Source organism: Perognathus longimembris, chromosome 9, assembly GCF_023159225.1.
Source record: "Perognathus longimembris pacificus isolate PPM17 chromosome 9, ASM2315922v1, whole genome shotgun sequence".
NCBI classification, from domain to species: domain Eukaryota; kingdom Metazoa; phylum Chordata; class Mammalia; order Rodentia; family Heteromyidae; genus Perognathus; species Perognathus longimembris.
The window spans coordinates 73,282,339-73,298,449 of NC_063169.1; the positions used below are offsets into that span (position 1 = coordinate 73,282,339).

The 16,111-nt window shown below is 40.4% G+C and overlaps 1 protein-coding gene and 1 pseudogene across 14 annotated transcripts in view; one reads left to right on the plus strand and one right to left on the minus strand.

Moving 5' to 3' along the window:
• Positions 1-16,111, plus strand: part of Fam120b (family with sequence similarity 120B) — a 57,084-nt gene that overhangs the window by 15,724 nt on the left and 25,249 nt on the right. For all 14 annotated transcript variants that reach the window (XM_048354472.1, XM_048354471.1, XM_048354482.1 and 11 more), the window contains 2 exons: positions 2,609-2,710; positions 12,827-12,999. In XM_048354472.1, coding sequence (XP_048210429.1) covers positions 2,609-2,710; positions 12,827-12,999 — 275 coding nt within the window. The remainder of the gene's footprint in view (positions 1-2,608; positions 2,711-12,826; positions 13,000-16,111) is intronic.
• On the minus strand, positions 10,057-10,910 carry LOC125357506 (annotated as a pseudogene).

A 16,111-nucleotide genomic window follows, 5' to 3' on the forward strand; every position in this document is an offset into this window, starting at 1 on the left:
CAGATTTTGCTTTTCTTTGAAATGTGATTGAGAATGGCATTCACATTTGTAAAATATTAAAGATTAATGACAGACATCTATAATCAGAAAGCATTTGGTCAGTCAGTGATGAAAAATGCATTGTTTCTATGAAATGTCGTGTGTGTGTGTATTTTTGCCAGTCCTGGGGCTTGGACTTGGGGCTTGAGCACTGTCCCTGGCTTCTTTTTGCTCAAGGCTAGCACTTGGGCCACAGCACCACTTCTGGCTTTCTCCATATATGTGGTGCTGAGGAACTGAGCCCAAGGTTTCATTTATGTGAGGCAAGTACTCTACCACTAGGCCATATACCCAGCCCCATGAAATGTCATATTTTATGCCATGAAGGGATTTGTACTTTCATATATTGTATTTAAAAGTACAGTCTTTCTGTACCGTTTTTGTAATTAATTTTCATTTTTTCCCATTGCTTATTTTCATAGTGTACTTTGCAAAAAGAATACCATCAATGTCTAGAGGTTGATTTTTTTTTTTTTTTTTTTTTTTTTTGGCCAGTCCCGGGCCGTCAACTCAGGGCCTGAGCACTGTCCCTGGCTTCTTTTTTTTGCTCAAGGCTAGCACTCTGCCACTTGAGCCACAGCGCCACTTCTGGCCATTTTCTGTATATGTGGTGCTGAGGAATCGAACCCAGGGCCTCATGTATATGAAGCAAGCACTCTTGCCACTAGGCCATATTCCCAGCCCCCTAGAGGTTGATATTGTTTTCTCTTTGCCCCCTTAAAAGTTTTTCACTGAAATTTAGCTAATTGCACAGAAAGTTCCAGTAGCAAAAGCAATCTTTACTCTGTTGTTTTGTGGTAGTACTAGGGTCTGAATTTGTAGCTTTGTCACTTGCTAGGTAAATACTCTACTGTTTGAGCCACACTTCCAGTGTTGTTTGCTGTGGTTACTTTTTGCCCAGGCTAGCCTAGACCTCGAGCTTCCTATTTATACTTCTTTTCCTTTTTTCCTTTTTGTTCAGGTACTAGGGCTTGAACTCAGAACCAGGGCACTATCACTGAGCTTCTTTGGCTCAAAGCGGGCACTCTACCACTTGAGCCACAGTGCCACTTGCAGCCTTTTCTGAGTAGTTTATTAGAGAGAAGAGTCTCACAGCCTTTCCTATCTGGGCTGGCTTTGAACCACAGTCCTCAGATCTCAGCCTCCTGAGTAGTTAAGATTATAAATGTGAACCACCAGTACTTGGCTATTTTATACTTTCTGTGATAGATTTTTCTGTTGAGCTGAGACCTTGTGTGGTAAAACCACACAGGTCATAGGGGGAGATACAAGATAATGTTTTTACTATTGGGTCCAGCAAGTACTAACTAGCAACAGGCCTAGAGTTCTGGGGTGAAGATTTTGTGGGTCTCTACCTAGGAAGGATTAGTCTTCAAGAATGCCAGCATTTAGGAATGGATATGAAGAGAGCAGATTCACAAAGGGAAATAAGACTAGTTAGGGAGGACCCCACAAGGGATTTGGACATTTGACAGCTTGGGGGTGGGCAAGGTAGTGATTGTAAGACTATGAGAATCAGTAGCAGCCCTTGAGTCTCATAGTTAAGAGGTTATCAATGGTGCTAACAGTGTTATTTCAGTGGAGCAATGAAGCCAGACTACAGGACTAAAAAACTAAAAGAAGTAAACAAGAAAAGCAACTGCTCACTTTACTGTCCAAAAGCAGGAGAGAAACAGTAACTAAAGAAAAATGTGAGATCTGGGGGCTCGATCATGGGAACGCAAACAAGAGGCTCAGGACACAGTGAAAAGGGCAACTTAATAGAAAAGGTCCCAGAAGATCAGATGTGCCCAGTAAAGTAAAGCCAAATGAGCCTGCAGGCAACAGACTAGTCCCATCATCATGAACAGGGAAGTGACTTAAAGACAGGTTGAGCAAGGTTGTTAAAGTTTTTCTGTTCACATTGCTTCAGTAAGGGAAAAGAATTGAAGTCAAACTGACTTGTGTGTTTGTGTGATACTGGGTTTAAGTAGGGCCTCAAGCTTGCTAGACATATTTCACTATTTGAGCAGTATTTCTCCCATCCCCTTTCCAGACCTTTTTGCCTGTTATTTTTGGGATAAAGTCTTGTGTTTATGCTGGGAACAGACTGGACCATGATCCTCCTATTTGTGATTCCTATGTAAGTGGAATGACAGGCATATGCCACCATGTCTACTTGTTGGTGGACATGGAGTTTTAGAGCCATTAAATTTATCCAACATACAGACATACTTTTGTTCTAGATTATTTTTCAGTAGTCTCATTTATTAGTGTTGATAGTACCTTCAAATAACTCAAGACCAGAAAGGACTCTCATTCCAGCAGTTTTTCAGAATATTTTTTGTAATAGTAACACAGAAGGACACCACACCTGGACCTGTTGGCTAACTTCAAGGTTCTGGCTCTTGGTGGCATGAGTGAGTCACCTTCAAGCTTAAGATAGGCAGCAGCTGTTGGTGACTGTAGTCATGCTAGTCCCTTGGATAAGAGGATGAACTTGTGAGGCAAGTTATGACCTTATGAGCCTTATAGGCACTTGCGGACCTTATGAGTCTCTTGTACCTACTGACCTGTTGTCTTCCTTCAGATGGATCTAGCACTGACCCAGTTGTCAAAGAGTGGTTTGTCTACCCTGGGAATCCGCTGAAGCACCCAGACCTTGTCAGGCCTCTGCCAATGACTATTCCAGGTATGGACAGTCCTGATTTATTAATATATTTGCTATGCAAATAGCTTTTCAGAGCTACATGTTTGCTGATTTTTATTTCAATCCTGGCCATTGACGCCCTGCTTCAAACACATAGGTCAGTCAGTAAACACCACAGAATTTAGCAGTATTGAGATCTGAGTATTTACTTAAACTAACTCTTCAGAAATGTATTTAGATTATGAGAAGTGGGGGTAAAGGAGATAATGAGGACTATTGCATCTAGAAAAACAAATTTTTATAATCTGTATCTTGGAACTTAATGAGAAGGAAGAAAAAAATTGCACAAGTAAATCCAAACAACAGTCTTCCTACAAGTTTTCAGTATATAAACAAGGCCAAGAGTTTCAGGCAGTTGGAGTATGTCCTATATGTGGACAGCTCCAAAAGGAAAGGGTCAGGAGTGTCTAGCATTCACAGTGTGTCCTGTGGGTGGACAGCTATAGGGGAGGAGAGTAGGAAGGGTTTAGTACTTAGGTTGCTATATGGGAGGGGAGTCAGGTGTATCAAGCACTCAGGATGTGCATGTGAAACAACTCCTGGGAGGAGTTAACGGTATTCAGTTCTTGGAGTTTTTCCCAGCACTGGGAGGAATCGTGTGTGTGGACAGCTACAGGGAGGGTCAGTAATGTCTGTAGGTGAGGATGCTTGGGGGTGTATACTTGTGATTCCTGTAGGGGTAGATAGAAACTTTCATGAATTTTAGTTTTGGTGCCTCTTTTCTTTTTTATCAGAGACTATCAATCATTTTTGTCAGTTTTGATACTTATTTTCATATGGTTTAAATTCTATCATATTACTACTAATTGCCCTCCATGGAGTCTGTAATTTAGCAAGTATATATCTGAACAATGCAGATGGCTTCTTAATAAGTGGAATTGATTTAGTATGTTGGAATGTGTTTGTAATCCTAGAACATGGGAGAATAAGGCATTACAGTCATGAGTTCAAGGATAGCCTGGGCTACATAGTAAGTCCCTGTCTCAAACAAAGAAAGTCAGGATTGTACTGGAAGATAATTGGACAATTTTTATTGTAGGAGACATTTCATAATTGTATTCGTTTGTGATGGATTCAACACGAAAAATATAAAATAAGTATAAAAACAAGTTAATGTGTTAGTAGGAGGGGTGGCAGAGTGGTAGAGCACTTGCATAACATGTATAAGACCGTGGGCTCAATCCTTAGGACTGTATGGGATAGATAGAGATAGATACTACATTCACATTTGTTTTTAGGAAAGTGATTTTTTTTTAAGGATAATTGATTTTTTTTTAGTCTTGGGGCTTGAACTTGGGTCCTAGGTGCTGTTCTTGAGCCACTTTTGCTCAAAGCTAGCGCTCTACCACTTGAGCAATAGCTCTACTTCCAACTTCTATTGGTAGTTTATTAGAGATAAGAGTCTCACGGACTTTCTTGCCTGGACTGGCTTCGAATTACAATCCTTAGATTTTAGCCTTAGCTAAAATTTTAGCTAAGATTACAGGAGTGAGCCACCAGTACCTAGCAGTAATATTTTTTTCACACTTTCAAATCAACCAGCCAGGCATGGTGGTGCGCACCCGTAATCCCACTTAGGAGGTCAAGGTGGAAAGATCTGCGGTTGGAAGCCAGCCCAGGCAAAGTTTGCAGGAAGAATTTTTTTTTCCAGTCCTAGGCCTTGAACTCAGGGCTTGAGCACTGCCCCTGGCTTTTTTTTTTTCCCTCAAGGATAGCACTCTGCCACTTGAGCTATAGCACCACTTCTAGCCATTTTCTATATATGTGGTGCTGAGGAATTGAACCCAGGGCTTCCTGTATACAAGGCAAGCACTCTTGCCACTAGGCCATATTCCCAGCCCTAGCAGTACTATTTTAAAACCACTTCATTATTAAGGCCCAGAGAGACAAAGGTTGCATGCTTTCTCTCATTTGTGGAAGCTACAATTAATTTTTTTATGAATGTATATTCTTATTTATTAACAGTCACCCACAATTCAAATAACTCCAGTGGATAACACAAAATGAGTCCTTCTGTACCTTGGCCCTCCCTGTGAGCTACAATTAATTTTTAAACATATAAGTAATTGGGTGGTATGCAAGTATACAAATGTATTAACTGGAATATAGTAGATACAGGGAGAATTCACATAGTGTAATTCCTTAGAAAGGCAAAGTCCAAGTTCAACAAAATAAACATCAGGAAATGGATGCGTGAAAAGGGTAGAGTGGACTCAAGGGAAGAGAATAGACAAATGAAGAGAAGGAAGAGGTGAGAATGCAGTCAAGAATTCAGTGTATATCCTACCAAATTAAGAAAAGTGAGGGCTGAGGAGATCGAAGGGATGGTTGAGAAACTTGATAGGTGACATTGATTACCACCCATTGTATCATTAAGCCACTTTGTTGAATGGCAACTGCTTTGTCTAACTACAGGTAATTTTTTAAAGTTTCATTGTACGTTATTTCCATCTCATAGTATTTTTCCAAAAGTAATAGGGAAAAGATCATTAATGTTCCCTTCATTGTTTGGATTAGAGAATATTTGTCTATTTGTTGTACTGTGAATTGATCTTAAAGCTACTCTGTATCAGTCAGTAAACACTAGAATTTATCATGGTTGTTTTGTTTTTTAAACTCAAGACTTTTCACTTGCTAGATGGAAGCTCTACCACTTGAGCCACACTTACAGCCAGGTATTTTTTTTTTCCTCTCTGGAATAGTGTTGGGGTTTTTAGCCTCCCGGGAGCCCGGAAAACACGCCCTACCCGGACGGGCCAGGAAGAGGAAAAGAGGCTCTGACAGACTGCCATCCAGCCCCCCTCTCGACGGAGGACATACAGACAGCCTGGGAGCCAGTCAGAGCTAAGACTCGTTTAATGGCAGCAATGAGCTGTTCTTTTAAACGGGTCACAGGGCGGTGGAAGGGGAGGGGTACGTGTACCTACCTAGGGGCTTTGAATTGGATGCCTGACCTGTCCGTCAAGGTGGAGCCCCAAGAGACCTCCCTAAGGGGCGGCCTACGTCTACGAGGACCGCCTCTGGGTTCACCACCAGCAGCCATCTTGGCTCACACTAGGTCCGAGGCTGGGAAAATAGGCGGGGCCAGCTAGAGCAGCCTCATAATGATGCAAGGCGTATGGGCCTGCGTGCCCCACAGAATAGGGTCTCTAACTTTCTTGCCTAGGCTAGATTTGAACCATGATCCTTCTGCTCTCAACTTCTTAGCTAGATTACAGGCATGAGGTACTATGTTTTAATACACTAGAAATTATATAAGAATCAGAGAGATTCCTAGGGCTCTTGAAAACATTCTTGGTGACACCTGGAGATACAAAACTGATGCAAGCACTCCTGTAGACCACTGCCAGCTTCCTTGAACTTTGTGGTCAGTGACTTCAATGATGATTACTTATTTTTATGTATTTATTTGGCAGTACTAGAACTTGAACTCAAAGCTATATACTTGGTATACAGATTCCCTACCGCTTTTGCCATGTCTCCACTTCTTTTTGCGTTACTTATTTTTCAATTAGGATCTTACTTTTGTCTGGGGCTTGCCTCCTACCTATGCCTCTCAAATAGCTGGGATTACACATATGTGCTAGATGAAAGACTAGATTTTAAAATATCCAGAGGGAAAATTGCTGAGTGATTTTTAATATCATGGGGAAACATTACCGAATAATGTTAGACTAAGGATAGCAGAGCATCCACTTGCCTGTCAGGGGCTTTCTCACAAAGTGCAGGATACAAATAATGGAATCTTGATGACTGACTATGCCTGAAGTCAAGAATGCTTTCAGGATGCTTTGTTGCAGCCTTGTTGCCTCTTGGCTTCATGGGAGAAGACAATAGTGCTATATTAATGAGTTGAGTGTTACCTGGTTTTTCTTGTTCTTCAGAGGTAGTTTCTATTGTTGGCCTCATAAGTGCTGTACTTGTCAGTGATTCTCTTCTTTTTGTGTGTGTGTATGTGTGTGTGCATGTACACTCCAGTCCTGAGGCTTAAACCCAGGGCCTACCAAAGCTAGGGATCTACTGTTTGAGCCACAGCTCTACTTAGGGCTTTTCACTAGTTAATTGAAGATGAGAGTCTCACAGACTTTCCTGCCTGGGCTGGCCTTGAACAGTGACCCTCAAATCTCAGCCTCCTGAGTAGTTAGGATTACAGGTTTGGAGCAACAGGCACCTGAGTCTATTTCTTCTAAAGACCTTTTTTCTCTAATAGCTTATGTGGTTAAATGTTTACTTTATTAAATTTTAGAAATAAGAAAGAAGTCATAGATACTTTTCAACAAAGTAGGAGGAAGGGGAAGTTGGATACAGTAAGTAGTTCATACTAGTCAGTTGAGCATTGAAAAAACAATCGTGAATTTTTGGCCAGCCAGAGAGAGCTACATAGAAACCAATGTCAAAAAAGAAGGAAGCTTGGGGGTGGCGGGGGTGGGTAGAGACCAGGTCTGCGAAACAAAAAACTTCTTGTCAAATGGTATTTCCACAGGTTTGGGTCAGTGACCTTACATTATGTATCTAAAACCAAACAACTACTAAATATAAAAAGGTCTAGAATAGACCTATCAGTGGATCACAATAGCTCAACAGCTATGTACATATGATCATATAAGACAAGGATAAGCAAACTCTATTGTTGACGTTATATTTAAAGTTCTAGGTGAATTTCCTTTGGCGTATGCCATGTGGCTACTGTATATGATTTTGGTACACTGGGTATTGTATATATGCCTACCTGATCTAGGGAAGGGAAAGAAAAACGAGGGTGTAAGATATCACAAGGTATGTACTCACTGCCCTATTATGTAACTGTACTCCTTTTGCACAACACCTTGTCAACAAAATTTAATTAATAAAAATTTTTAAAAAGAAGGAAGGAAATATAGCGAAGGGGGGGGGGGGAGAGAAGGTAAGAAACTAAAGTTGGCCAGCCCTGGAAGAAAAAGGAGTTGAATTCCTGATTGCTTTGGTCTTAAGTGTTTGTTTCATTCAAATTTACACATCAAAAACCTAATCATTGGAAGATGATTAGGAAGTTGGGCCTTTGGAAAATGGTTAGGTAGAGAGTAAGGGAAGTTGCTTTTCTCATTTCCTTGTGTCAGGACACAGAGAATGTGCCATCTGTGAACTAGAAAACTGGCTCTCAGTAAACACCAACCATGCTGGTGCCTTGACCTGGGGCTTCTGGATACTAGAACCTGAGAGGTAGGGCTCTCCTGCCAGTCTGGTATTTTTGTTACAGTAAGTAACCCAATGAACAAAGATTCTAGTCTGCTATATTTGGGGAGCTTATTCGTCTTTGTTCCACTTTGCACTATATTGTCAAAGAAGCACAAGAAAGGATGCCTTGGAATTTAGCTTGCTTCTTTGACTCAAGTTATGTGTATGTTTAATATTCCTTAGGCTTCCTTGGTCTCTACTTTTCTTCCCACCTCACTAATGTTCTGCATTCTGAGGGTGAATTTGTAATAGCCATGTCTGTCTCCAGAACTGGATGTGTTCATTAGGCAAAGTATAGGTAATCTCAGTGTCATTTTTGTGTCACTATAAACTTGTATTTTAGAAACCTAGGAAAGCGGATTGTATAATTCTTTTTTTTGTTTGTTTTTGTTTTTTGGCCAGTCCTGGGCCTTGGACTCAGGGCCTGAGCACTGTCCCTGGCTTCCTTTTTGCTCAAGGCTAGCACTCTGCCACTTGAGCTGTCAGCACCACTTCTAGCCATTTTCTGTATATGTGGTGCTCGGGAATTGAACCCAGGGCCTCATGTATACGAGGCAAGCTCTCTCACCACTAGGCCATATCCCCAGCCCCCCGGATTGTATAATTCTAATTGGTAATTTGTCTATTTCTGTCAAGAGTTGTTCAGCTCTCAGAAGTACTAAGCTTGCTTAGTATTTTTTGCTCAAGAACATTTGATATAGTAGATGCTTATATAACATTATCCGAAGACTCTTACAAAGTGAACAAGATGAAGTGATATCTTTCGTGGAAAAAAAAGAGCTATATTTGACTCAGTTCTGTCCCTTGCTTTCTTGCTTAAGCTTTTCTTATGTGTACTGTTGAAGACGCCATCATGATACTTGCTATGCGCAGTGTGGAAAGTCTTGATGTATCTCAGAGGTTGCTGTGAGTCCACTTGCACACACATGTGGAAGTACTGCGATTACAGCCAGCTCTCTTGGCCCTCTCTTCTGAGATTACCATGGACTAGGATAAATAGTTTAGGATGTTAGAAACGATTATAGTGGAAATTAGTTATTTCCCTTAGATGAGACATTGACAAACCTTTTCTTTAAAGGGTCAGATAGTAAATATGTTAGGCTTTGCAGCCTTGTGGTTTCTTGTTACTTAACCTGGGTCATCAAAATATAGAAGGATCTATAGGTGGTGTGTACACAGCTGAGCATTATGACATCCCAGTAAAACTTTGTGAATATTGACGTGAGTAGCAAGATCTGGTGGAAAACTCCTGAATTAAACATTAGGACTATAAGTCTAAGAATTGCCCATACCTATATCTTGCAATGCTAACTCTGTGTTAAGTACCAAGTTCTTAGCATTTCCTTTCTGCTAATGGAAAAATGTGTTTTCTTTCAAGTAAATAATTAAAAAGAATTAGGGGGGCTGGGAATATGGCCTAGTGGCAAGAGTGCTTGCCTCCTACACATGAAGCTCTCAGTTCGATTCCCCAGCACCACATATATGGAAAACGGCCAGAGGGGGTGCTGTGGCTCAGGTGGCAGAGTGCTAGCCTTGAGCAAGAAGAGGCCAGGGACAGTGCTCAGGCCCTGAGTCCAAGGCCCAGGACTGGCCAAAAAAAAAAGAATTAGGAGTGCTTTGGCCTTTTTAGAAATGCAATGACTTAGTGAGTTGTTTTGTTTCTAGTAGTGGGAAATCTACCACCAAGAATAGTATACTAATAATGATGTGAGAAGCAAAGGAAAAAAAAGAATTTCCTTTTGAGTCATTGGACTCTAGTGCCATTTGCTCAGTGGGTTTGTCTCCTTGGTGAACATATGGTATATTTCACCCCAGCTACCTTGGGCTTTTGTAGCATGCTCTGCAGGCTGTAGTCCCAATAGAAAACCCACTGCTAGGAACAAGGGGAATCACCATAGATCTCACACTGGCTCCTTCCTGTTTGTCCAGAGTTGCCTGCATCCTTTCTTTTTTTCTTTTTTTTTTTTTTTTTTTTACTGGTTCTATTCTCTCCTTTTATTTGGAACATGGGCAGCATTACAGTTTCAGATCATTAAACACACTTGGTGATAAAATATTGACAATGAGCTGGACCTGAATTCTGGTTGTGGTTTTCCAGAGGGTAGGAAGAGAGGACAGGTTCAAGATCATCTCCAAAGGAGAACCACATTTCTCAGTGAGCTACCAAAGGTTTTGGCTTCAACTCATTAAGGGCAAGGAGTACCGGTCTTGGCCAACTATCCATGATCTTCACCAAAGCAAGTCACAACCTCCAATTTTTCAAAGTAGTTGTAGATAGAAGAGGGCAATTAACTGACTGACTTAATTCATCTGAAAGACTACTGACATGTCCTCCTTTCATGAGGTGGCAAAAATATTCAGAGTGACTGTTGAAGCACAGATCCTTTCATGTGCTCCCAGTTGTTATACAGTGCATAGAGGCTGGTGAGTGTAAGTCCTGCCAGTCCGCCTTGTGCTACTCCTCGAAGGCCACCTGTACATTTGTACAACATGCCCATCAAGGTTCCAACTGCTACTGTGTTCAGGTCATCTTCTGCTACTCATGATTTCTCAATAATAATACCAAATGCACCATAGAGCAAAGCCAGAGAACCTAAAGTATTAGCCCAAAGTGCTCCTTGCCTAGTTACCATATTCAAAATCTGTGTATTTCTTGGTTTGGACCAGGCCATGTTTTGGGTTTCCTTCAATCCTAGCCGAAGACCATTCACTGCTCCGAATGCAGCCCCTGTCATGCAACATCCTCCAATAGTAAAGAAGGCTAGTTCAAATCTGCTCCCGGTTTCATTGGCTCCAGTAGGTAAAATAAACTCATCTGTGTCCTGCACCAGATATCGTGGATCCACATTTAAATAAGGAGATAGAGGACTCATACCAGTTAACGGCATGCTGCCAAGTCCGCGTGCGAGTAGCTGATCCCCCTGGCTCCGGTGGTTTTGTTGCCACTTCCACACCCACCCCCCTCCATGCGGTGTCCTGCCATCCGCTTCAAGCAGCTGCCTCAAGACGCGGGAGAACCCGTGTTACCACCGCCTCCCCCACACTTGTCGTTGCCTGGCATCCTTTCTGTGTCTCTCTTCTCACTCAGATTAGATTCACCGTGACTTGTCTGGATTTAAGTTAATGAGCAAGGCTCTCTGTCTCTCTCTCTCTCTGTCTCTCCTTTCTCTCTCTCTCTCTCCTTGGACTTGAACTCAGGGCCTGGGTGCTGAGCTTTTTTTTTTCCTTAAGGCTAGCACTCTAACCACTTGAGCCAAAGCTCCACTTACAGTTTTTTTGTTTGTTTGTTTTTTGGTGTTTAATTGGAGATAAGAGTCTCACTGATTTTCTTACCCATGCTGGCTTCAAACTGTGATCTCCAGATCTAAACCTCCGGAGTAGCTAGGATTATAGGTATGAGCCACTGGCACTTGGCAAGTGTTTCTCTTTTGATATTAAAAACATACATATGTATATATGGGTATATGTACACATATTCACATATATTAAAGAAATGAAACACTAAAAATCACATTTAAGAATCTTTTTTTAAAAATTGTTATTGGAGGGGCTGGGAATATGGCCTAGTGGCAAGAGTGCTTGCCTTGTATACATGAAGCCCTGGTTCAATTCCCCAGCACCACATATATAGAAAATGGCCAGAAGGGGCGATGTGGCTCAAGTGGCAGAGTGCTAGCCTTGAGCAAAAAGAAGCCAGGGACAGTGCTCAGGCCCTGAGTCCAAGGTCCAGGACTGGCAAAAAAAAAAAAAAAAAAAAAAAAAAAAAAAAATATATATATATATATATATATATATATATATATATATATATATATGAAAGCAGAGAATGTGGCTTAGTGGTAGAGTGCTTGCCCAGCATGCATGAAGTCCTGGGTTTGATTCTTCAGTACCATGTAAACAGAAAAAGTTGAAAGTGGCTCAAGTGGTAGAGTGCTAACCTTGAGCAAAAGAAGCTCAAGGACAGTGGCCAGGCCCTGAGTTCGAGCCCCAGGACTGGTGAAAAAAAAAATTGTTACTGGAGTTTAAACTTAGGCCTTATGCTTTCTCTGCAGACACTGTCACTTGACCATGCCTCCAGCCCTTTTTGCTTTAGTTGTTTTTCAGAAATATATTGCACTTTTTACTCGGGCTATTCTCAGGCTGTAGTCATCCTACCTAACACTCTGCATAGTTGGGATCATAGGTGCACATCACCATACTTGACTTTTTCTTTTAGATGGGGTCTTACTAACTTTTTTGCTGGACTTTGCTTGAGCTGTGATACTCCGATCTCCAACCTCCCTATTAGCTGGCATTACAGGCAAGAGGCACTGCATATAGATTACATTTTAGGAATTTCTGTTTTAGTTTAGTTTAGTTTTAGTTTCTATTTAGCTTTAGGGAAGTGCTTTACAGAGCATGGGATCCAAAGATCACATCCCATCTTGGTATTTTTTGGTTGTTGTTTTTTAAATCAAGACTTCCTGGCATACATACATTTCATCAGAAAGTCTTCCCCTAGGTCCCAGAAAATTCATATTAAAGTCTCTGAGATGATTCTTGTGCACACAAAAGTTTGAAAACAATTGATTTGGAGGAGTTAAAGCCAAAAGCCAACTGAGTAGTTGGCCTTCCCTGTGACATATTGATGTAGCTGCTGTGTCCTTGAGTGAGGCACTAAGTCTGTTCTGAGATCATACTAAGTCTGTTCTGAGCTGGAGTGAAATTTGCTTTTGAGCTTACTCATTAAAAAGAAGAGATTTTCAGTGAGATCTGTTTGCAAGCCCTTTGATTTCTTTTTATCAGGACACTGCTCATGTTTGTGTAGTTCCTTTAAGTTACGAAGCTTGAAGTATACTATAATAATGATAAGTAGACATTTTTAGCTTTTTTATTTTTGACTAGGGGGAACACCTACTTTGGAAGTTTTGTGGCTGAATCTAGAACCAGCAGCACAGGACAAGCGCCTGGACACACTGCTAGCTTGCTTCAACCTCTCTTCCTCAAGAGAAGAACTGCAGACAGTTGAAAGCCCATTGAGAGCTCTGTGCTGCCTCCTGATCTACCTCTTTGTCCAGGTAATGTCCAGTTCTCTGTTATGGCTGCAGCTGCTTTATGCTTCCAGAAGGGCCCTTTGGTTCTGGGGTGCTTTGGATATATCTGCCATCTGGTCCACTAGTTGTCTTTTCCCAGTGTCTGTTTCACAGAACACCATTAGTTCTTTGAGATGTTCTAAAACATTAAGAAAGATATGAGCAGAGATGCAACTGAGAACCTATCTGCTTTATTCAATCTACTGGTGCTGATACATGTAAGAATGTAGATGTTTTGGAAATCTTACAGGGTTTGTTTTGATTAAGCTTTCTCAGGGTGTAGGGCCCTTATCCTTGTTGTCCCCTCATCCTTGTGTGGTTGTTGGGAGTAGTTCCTGCTCCCAGGGGTTCATGAAATACTAAAGAGACTTCATTACAGCTCCAGCTTCTCCCTTGTTAAAGCTGTGTCTCTGGAAAATCAGTTCTGCTTTCCTAGGTCACCTTCACCCAAATGTCTGCTGAACACTCCCTAACCCAAAAATGATATAATAATAGCTACTTCCTTTCCTTGAGCTATTAGTCATATATGAATCTTTAATTTTTATTGTTATTATAAAGGTGATATACAGAGGGGTTACAGTGATATAAGTCAGGTAAAAACATTTCTTTTTGGACAATGTCACCCCTTCTCTCACTCTTACTAGTTTTTCTTCCCATTCCCACCCACAAGTTGTATAGTTCATTTTAACATAGTATCTACTGAGTACCATTGCTGCATGTGTTTACCCTTTGTCCCTCCCATTTTTGTGACCTCCTTTACCCTCCCACAGACACATAAACAAACAAGACAAAGAGAAAGGAAAACAAAAACAGCTGCAAAGGAAAAAAAAAACTTGCTTCCATTTCCTGGAGTTCATTTATATGATCAGATGCACATAGGCATTGCAACTTGGTGTTCCTCTCCTAAGAGTACATAATGTGTATTGTACAAGAATCAAGTGAAATTGAATTTGTGTGTATTGGCTGCAGCCTGTACAGGAGAATTACATTCCCGAGTCTTTCATTTGAATATCATTCAACAGGTGGTGGTTCTTATTATCTTTATTCATACTCTATATAGGGAAATCATAATCCAATTAAAATCTTTATCTTGTTAAAAAGTATCCTACAGCTGTAATAACATTGGTTACCTTAGTTAAAGAAGGTTGAGGATACTTTCCATATAAAGCCTATTGTTTTAGGATGAGTTAATATTTCTGCTTATGTAGCTGTGGAGACTTTCTCATAGATTTTATCTGCCCTGTTAGGCTATCCCTTTCACTCCCCTTCTTTCTTCAAAGTGGGTCTACTCCAGCAAAACCATTCAGTTTTAATTAATCGGGAATAGAATGTGGTTTAGTTATTGTGTGTGTTTGAGAAGTTTAACCCTATTGTGGAATTCCATCTTCATATTGATATTTCTTGATATTTCCTTCTAAGTGTCCTTGTGGCTTTGTCTATTCTGTCACTACTTTCATATTTTACATTTTGTAAAAATGTGGTATGCTTATATAGCTCCCCTTTATTGGCTTCACATGCACTAGCACAAGCTACAGTTATTGCATTACTATTAGGTAGAATACTTCTTTGTGTAAAACTTAACAAATTATAAATTAATATAGGATTGTATAATAGAGAAATGATAAAACATTTACTTTATATTACATATTAAGTATTCGTGTGTAGATCTTGGAAACGGTAGATAACTAGAAAGCAGTTCTCTAGTCTATAAAAATGATTGCTTTGCCTCAATGCTGTATGTATAGGCTTGCACATTCATGGACTGTCCTGGGACTTGTACACTGAATTGCTTTTTTTCACCAGCAGAATGGCTTTGAGCTGTTTGTGGTCATTTGGCATAGCTGTTCTCACATTCATTCTGTAAATAAATGATTTTCACTTTTAAAAATCCACTTCAGGCAGATAAAGCTCAATATCTCAGACAATAGCAAGATAATCATCAGAGGGAGTTTTCCACCTACTTTTCTCTTGTTGACAGTGACCTCTCAAATTGCATCTCTTTGGTGTAAGGCAGTCTGAGAAGGTATAGTAGCCTAAGTCAGGACTTTTGTGTCAGAAATTGGCCAATAGACGAGTTAATGGTATCTGATAGGGTGAAAAGTTTGCTGTGTATTCATTCATTCATAGGAACTGATTCTTATTTCAGAATTAGTCTAGAAAGGTACATTTATAGTTACTTTCATGTAGTTCAGCTTAAATTTGCAATGTGATATAAAATTGCATGTATACCATTCAGTGTAGGAAAATTATAGAAAAACTTTGGTTTGACTTCCAAGTTAACAGTAATAAGATTTAAGAGTACTGAACTGATGAAATCCAGTGGGAGGCATCGTTGAAATCATACATGTTTATGTACTCTATAGATAGAGCAAGTACTTTATAACATATGATACCTATAATAGCCACTATTGAAAAGTCTAAAAAATTGGAGTATTATCAAAAACCTTTGGAAACTTCTAGTGTGCTTTACATTTGTTAGCTATAAAGTGGTGGTACAGTGTGAAATTGTTTACTTCTAAGGAAATTCCAATAATTTGAAGGAGTTACACTGTTCTCCTGGGCTGTTCTAAGATCAACTTTCAAAAGTTACTCGTGGCAAGAAGTAGACTTACAGACCAGTCGAAACAAAGGTAGGAGGTTACCAATTTTCAAAAAATTCACTCAGTAGTTGGCCTTATCATAAATCCTGTGCATTTACAGATCCCCATTCCCACCAAATTATATGAAGGTAACATTCCCTTTGGAATAACTTGGAGCAAGGTAGCAACAGGTCAGTAAGAATGTCTCTGAATCCTAGTATTTGTTTCCACATGGCTAGGTGGTGTGTGCCCAAGTGAGGCATTCTGCATCATCTTTCTGAAAAGGGAATTTTCAAGGTTAGGGCCATGAGGGTCCCAGGCAATGGTCTTTCTGTTTTGTAGTCAGTCATTTTACCAGAAGTAGACATTAGCCTTAGACATTAGGAGAGACGTGTGAAGTTGTTATCAATTGCCATTGTTCTCCTATTTCTACTTCAGAGCCTTTGCTTACCACAGTATATTTCTTCTCTGGAAAGAACTCCAGAAATGGAAGAAGTTCTTTCCAGAGAGCAGTGGAT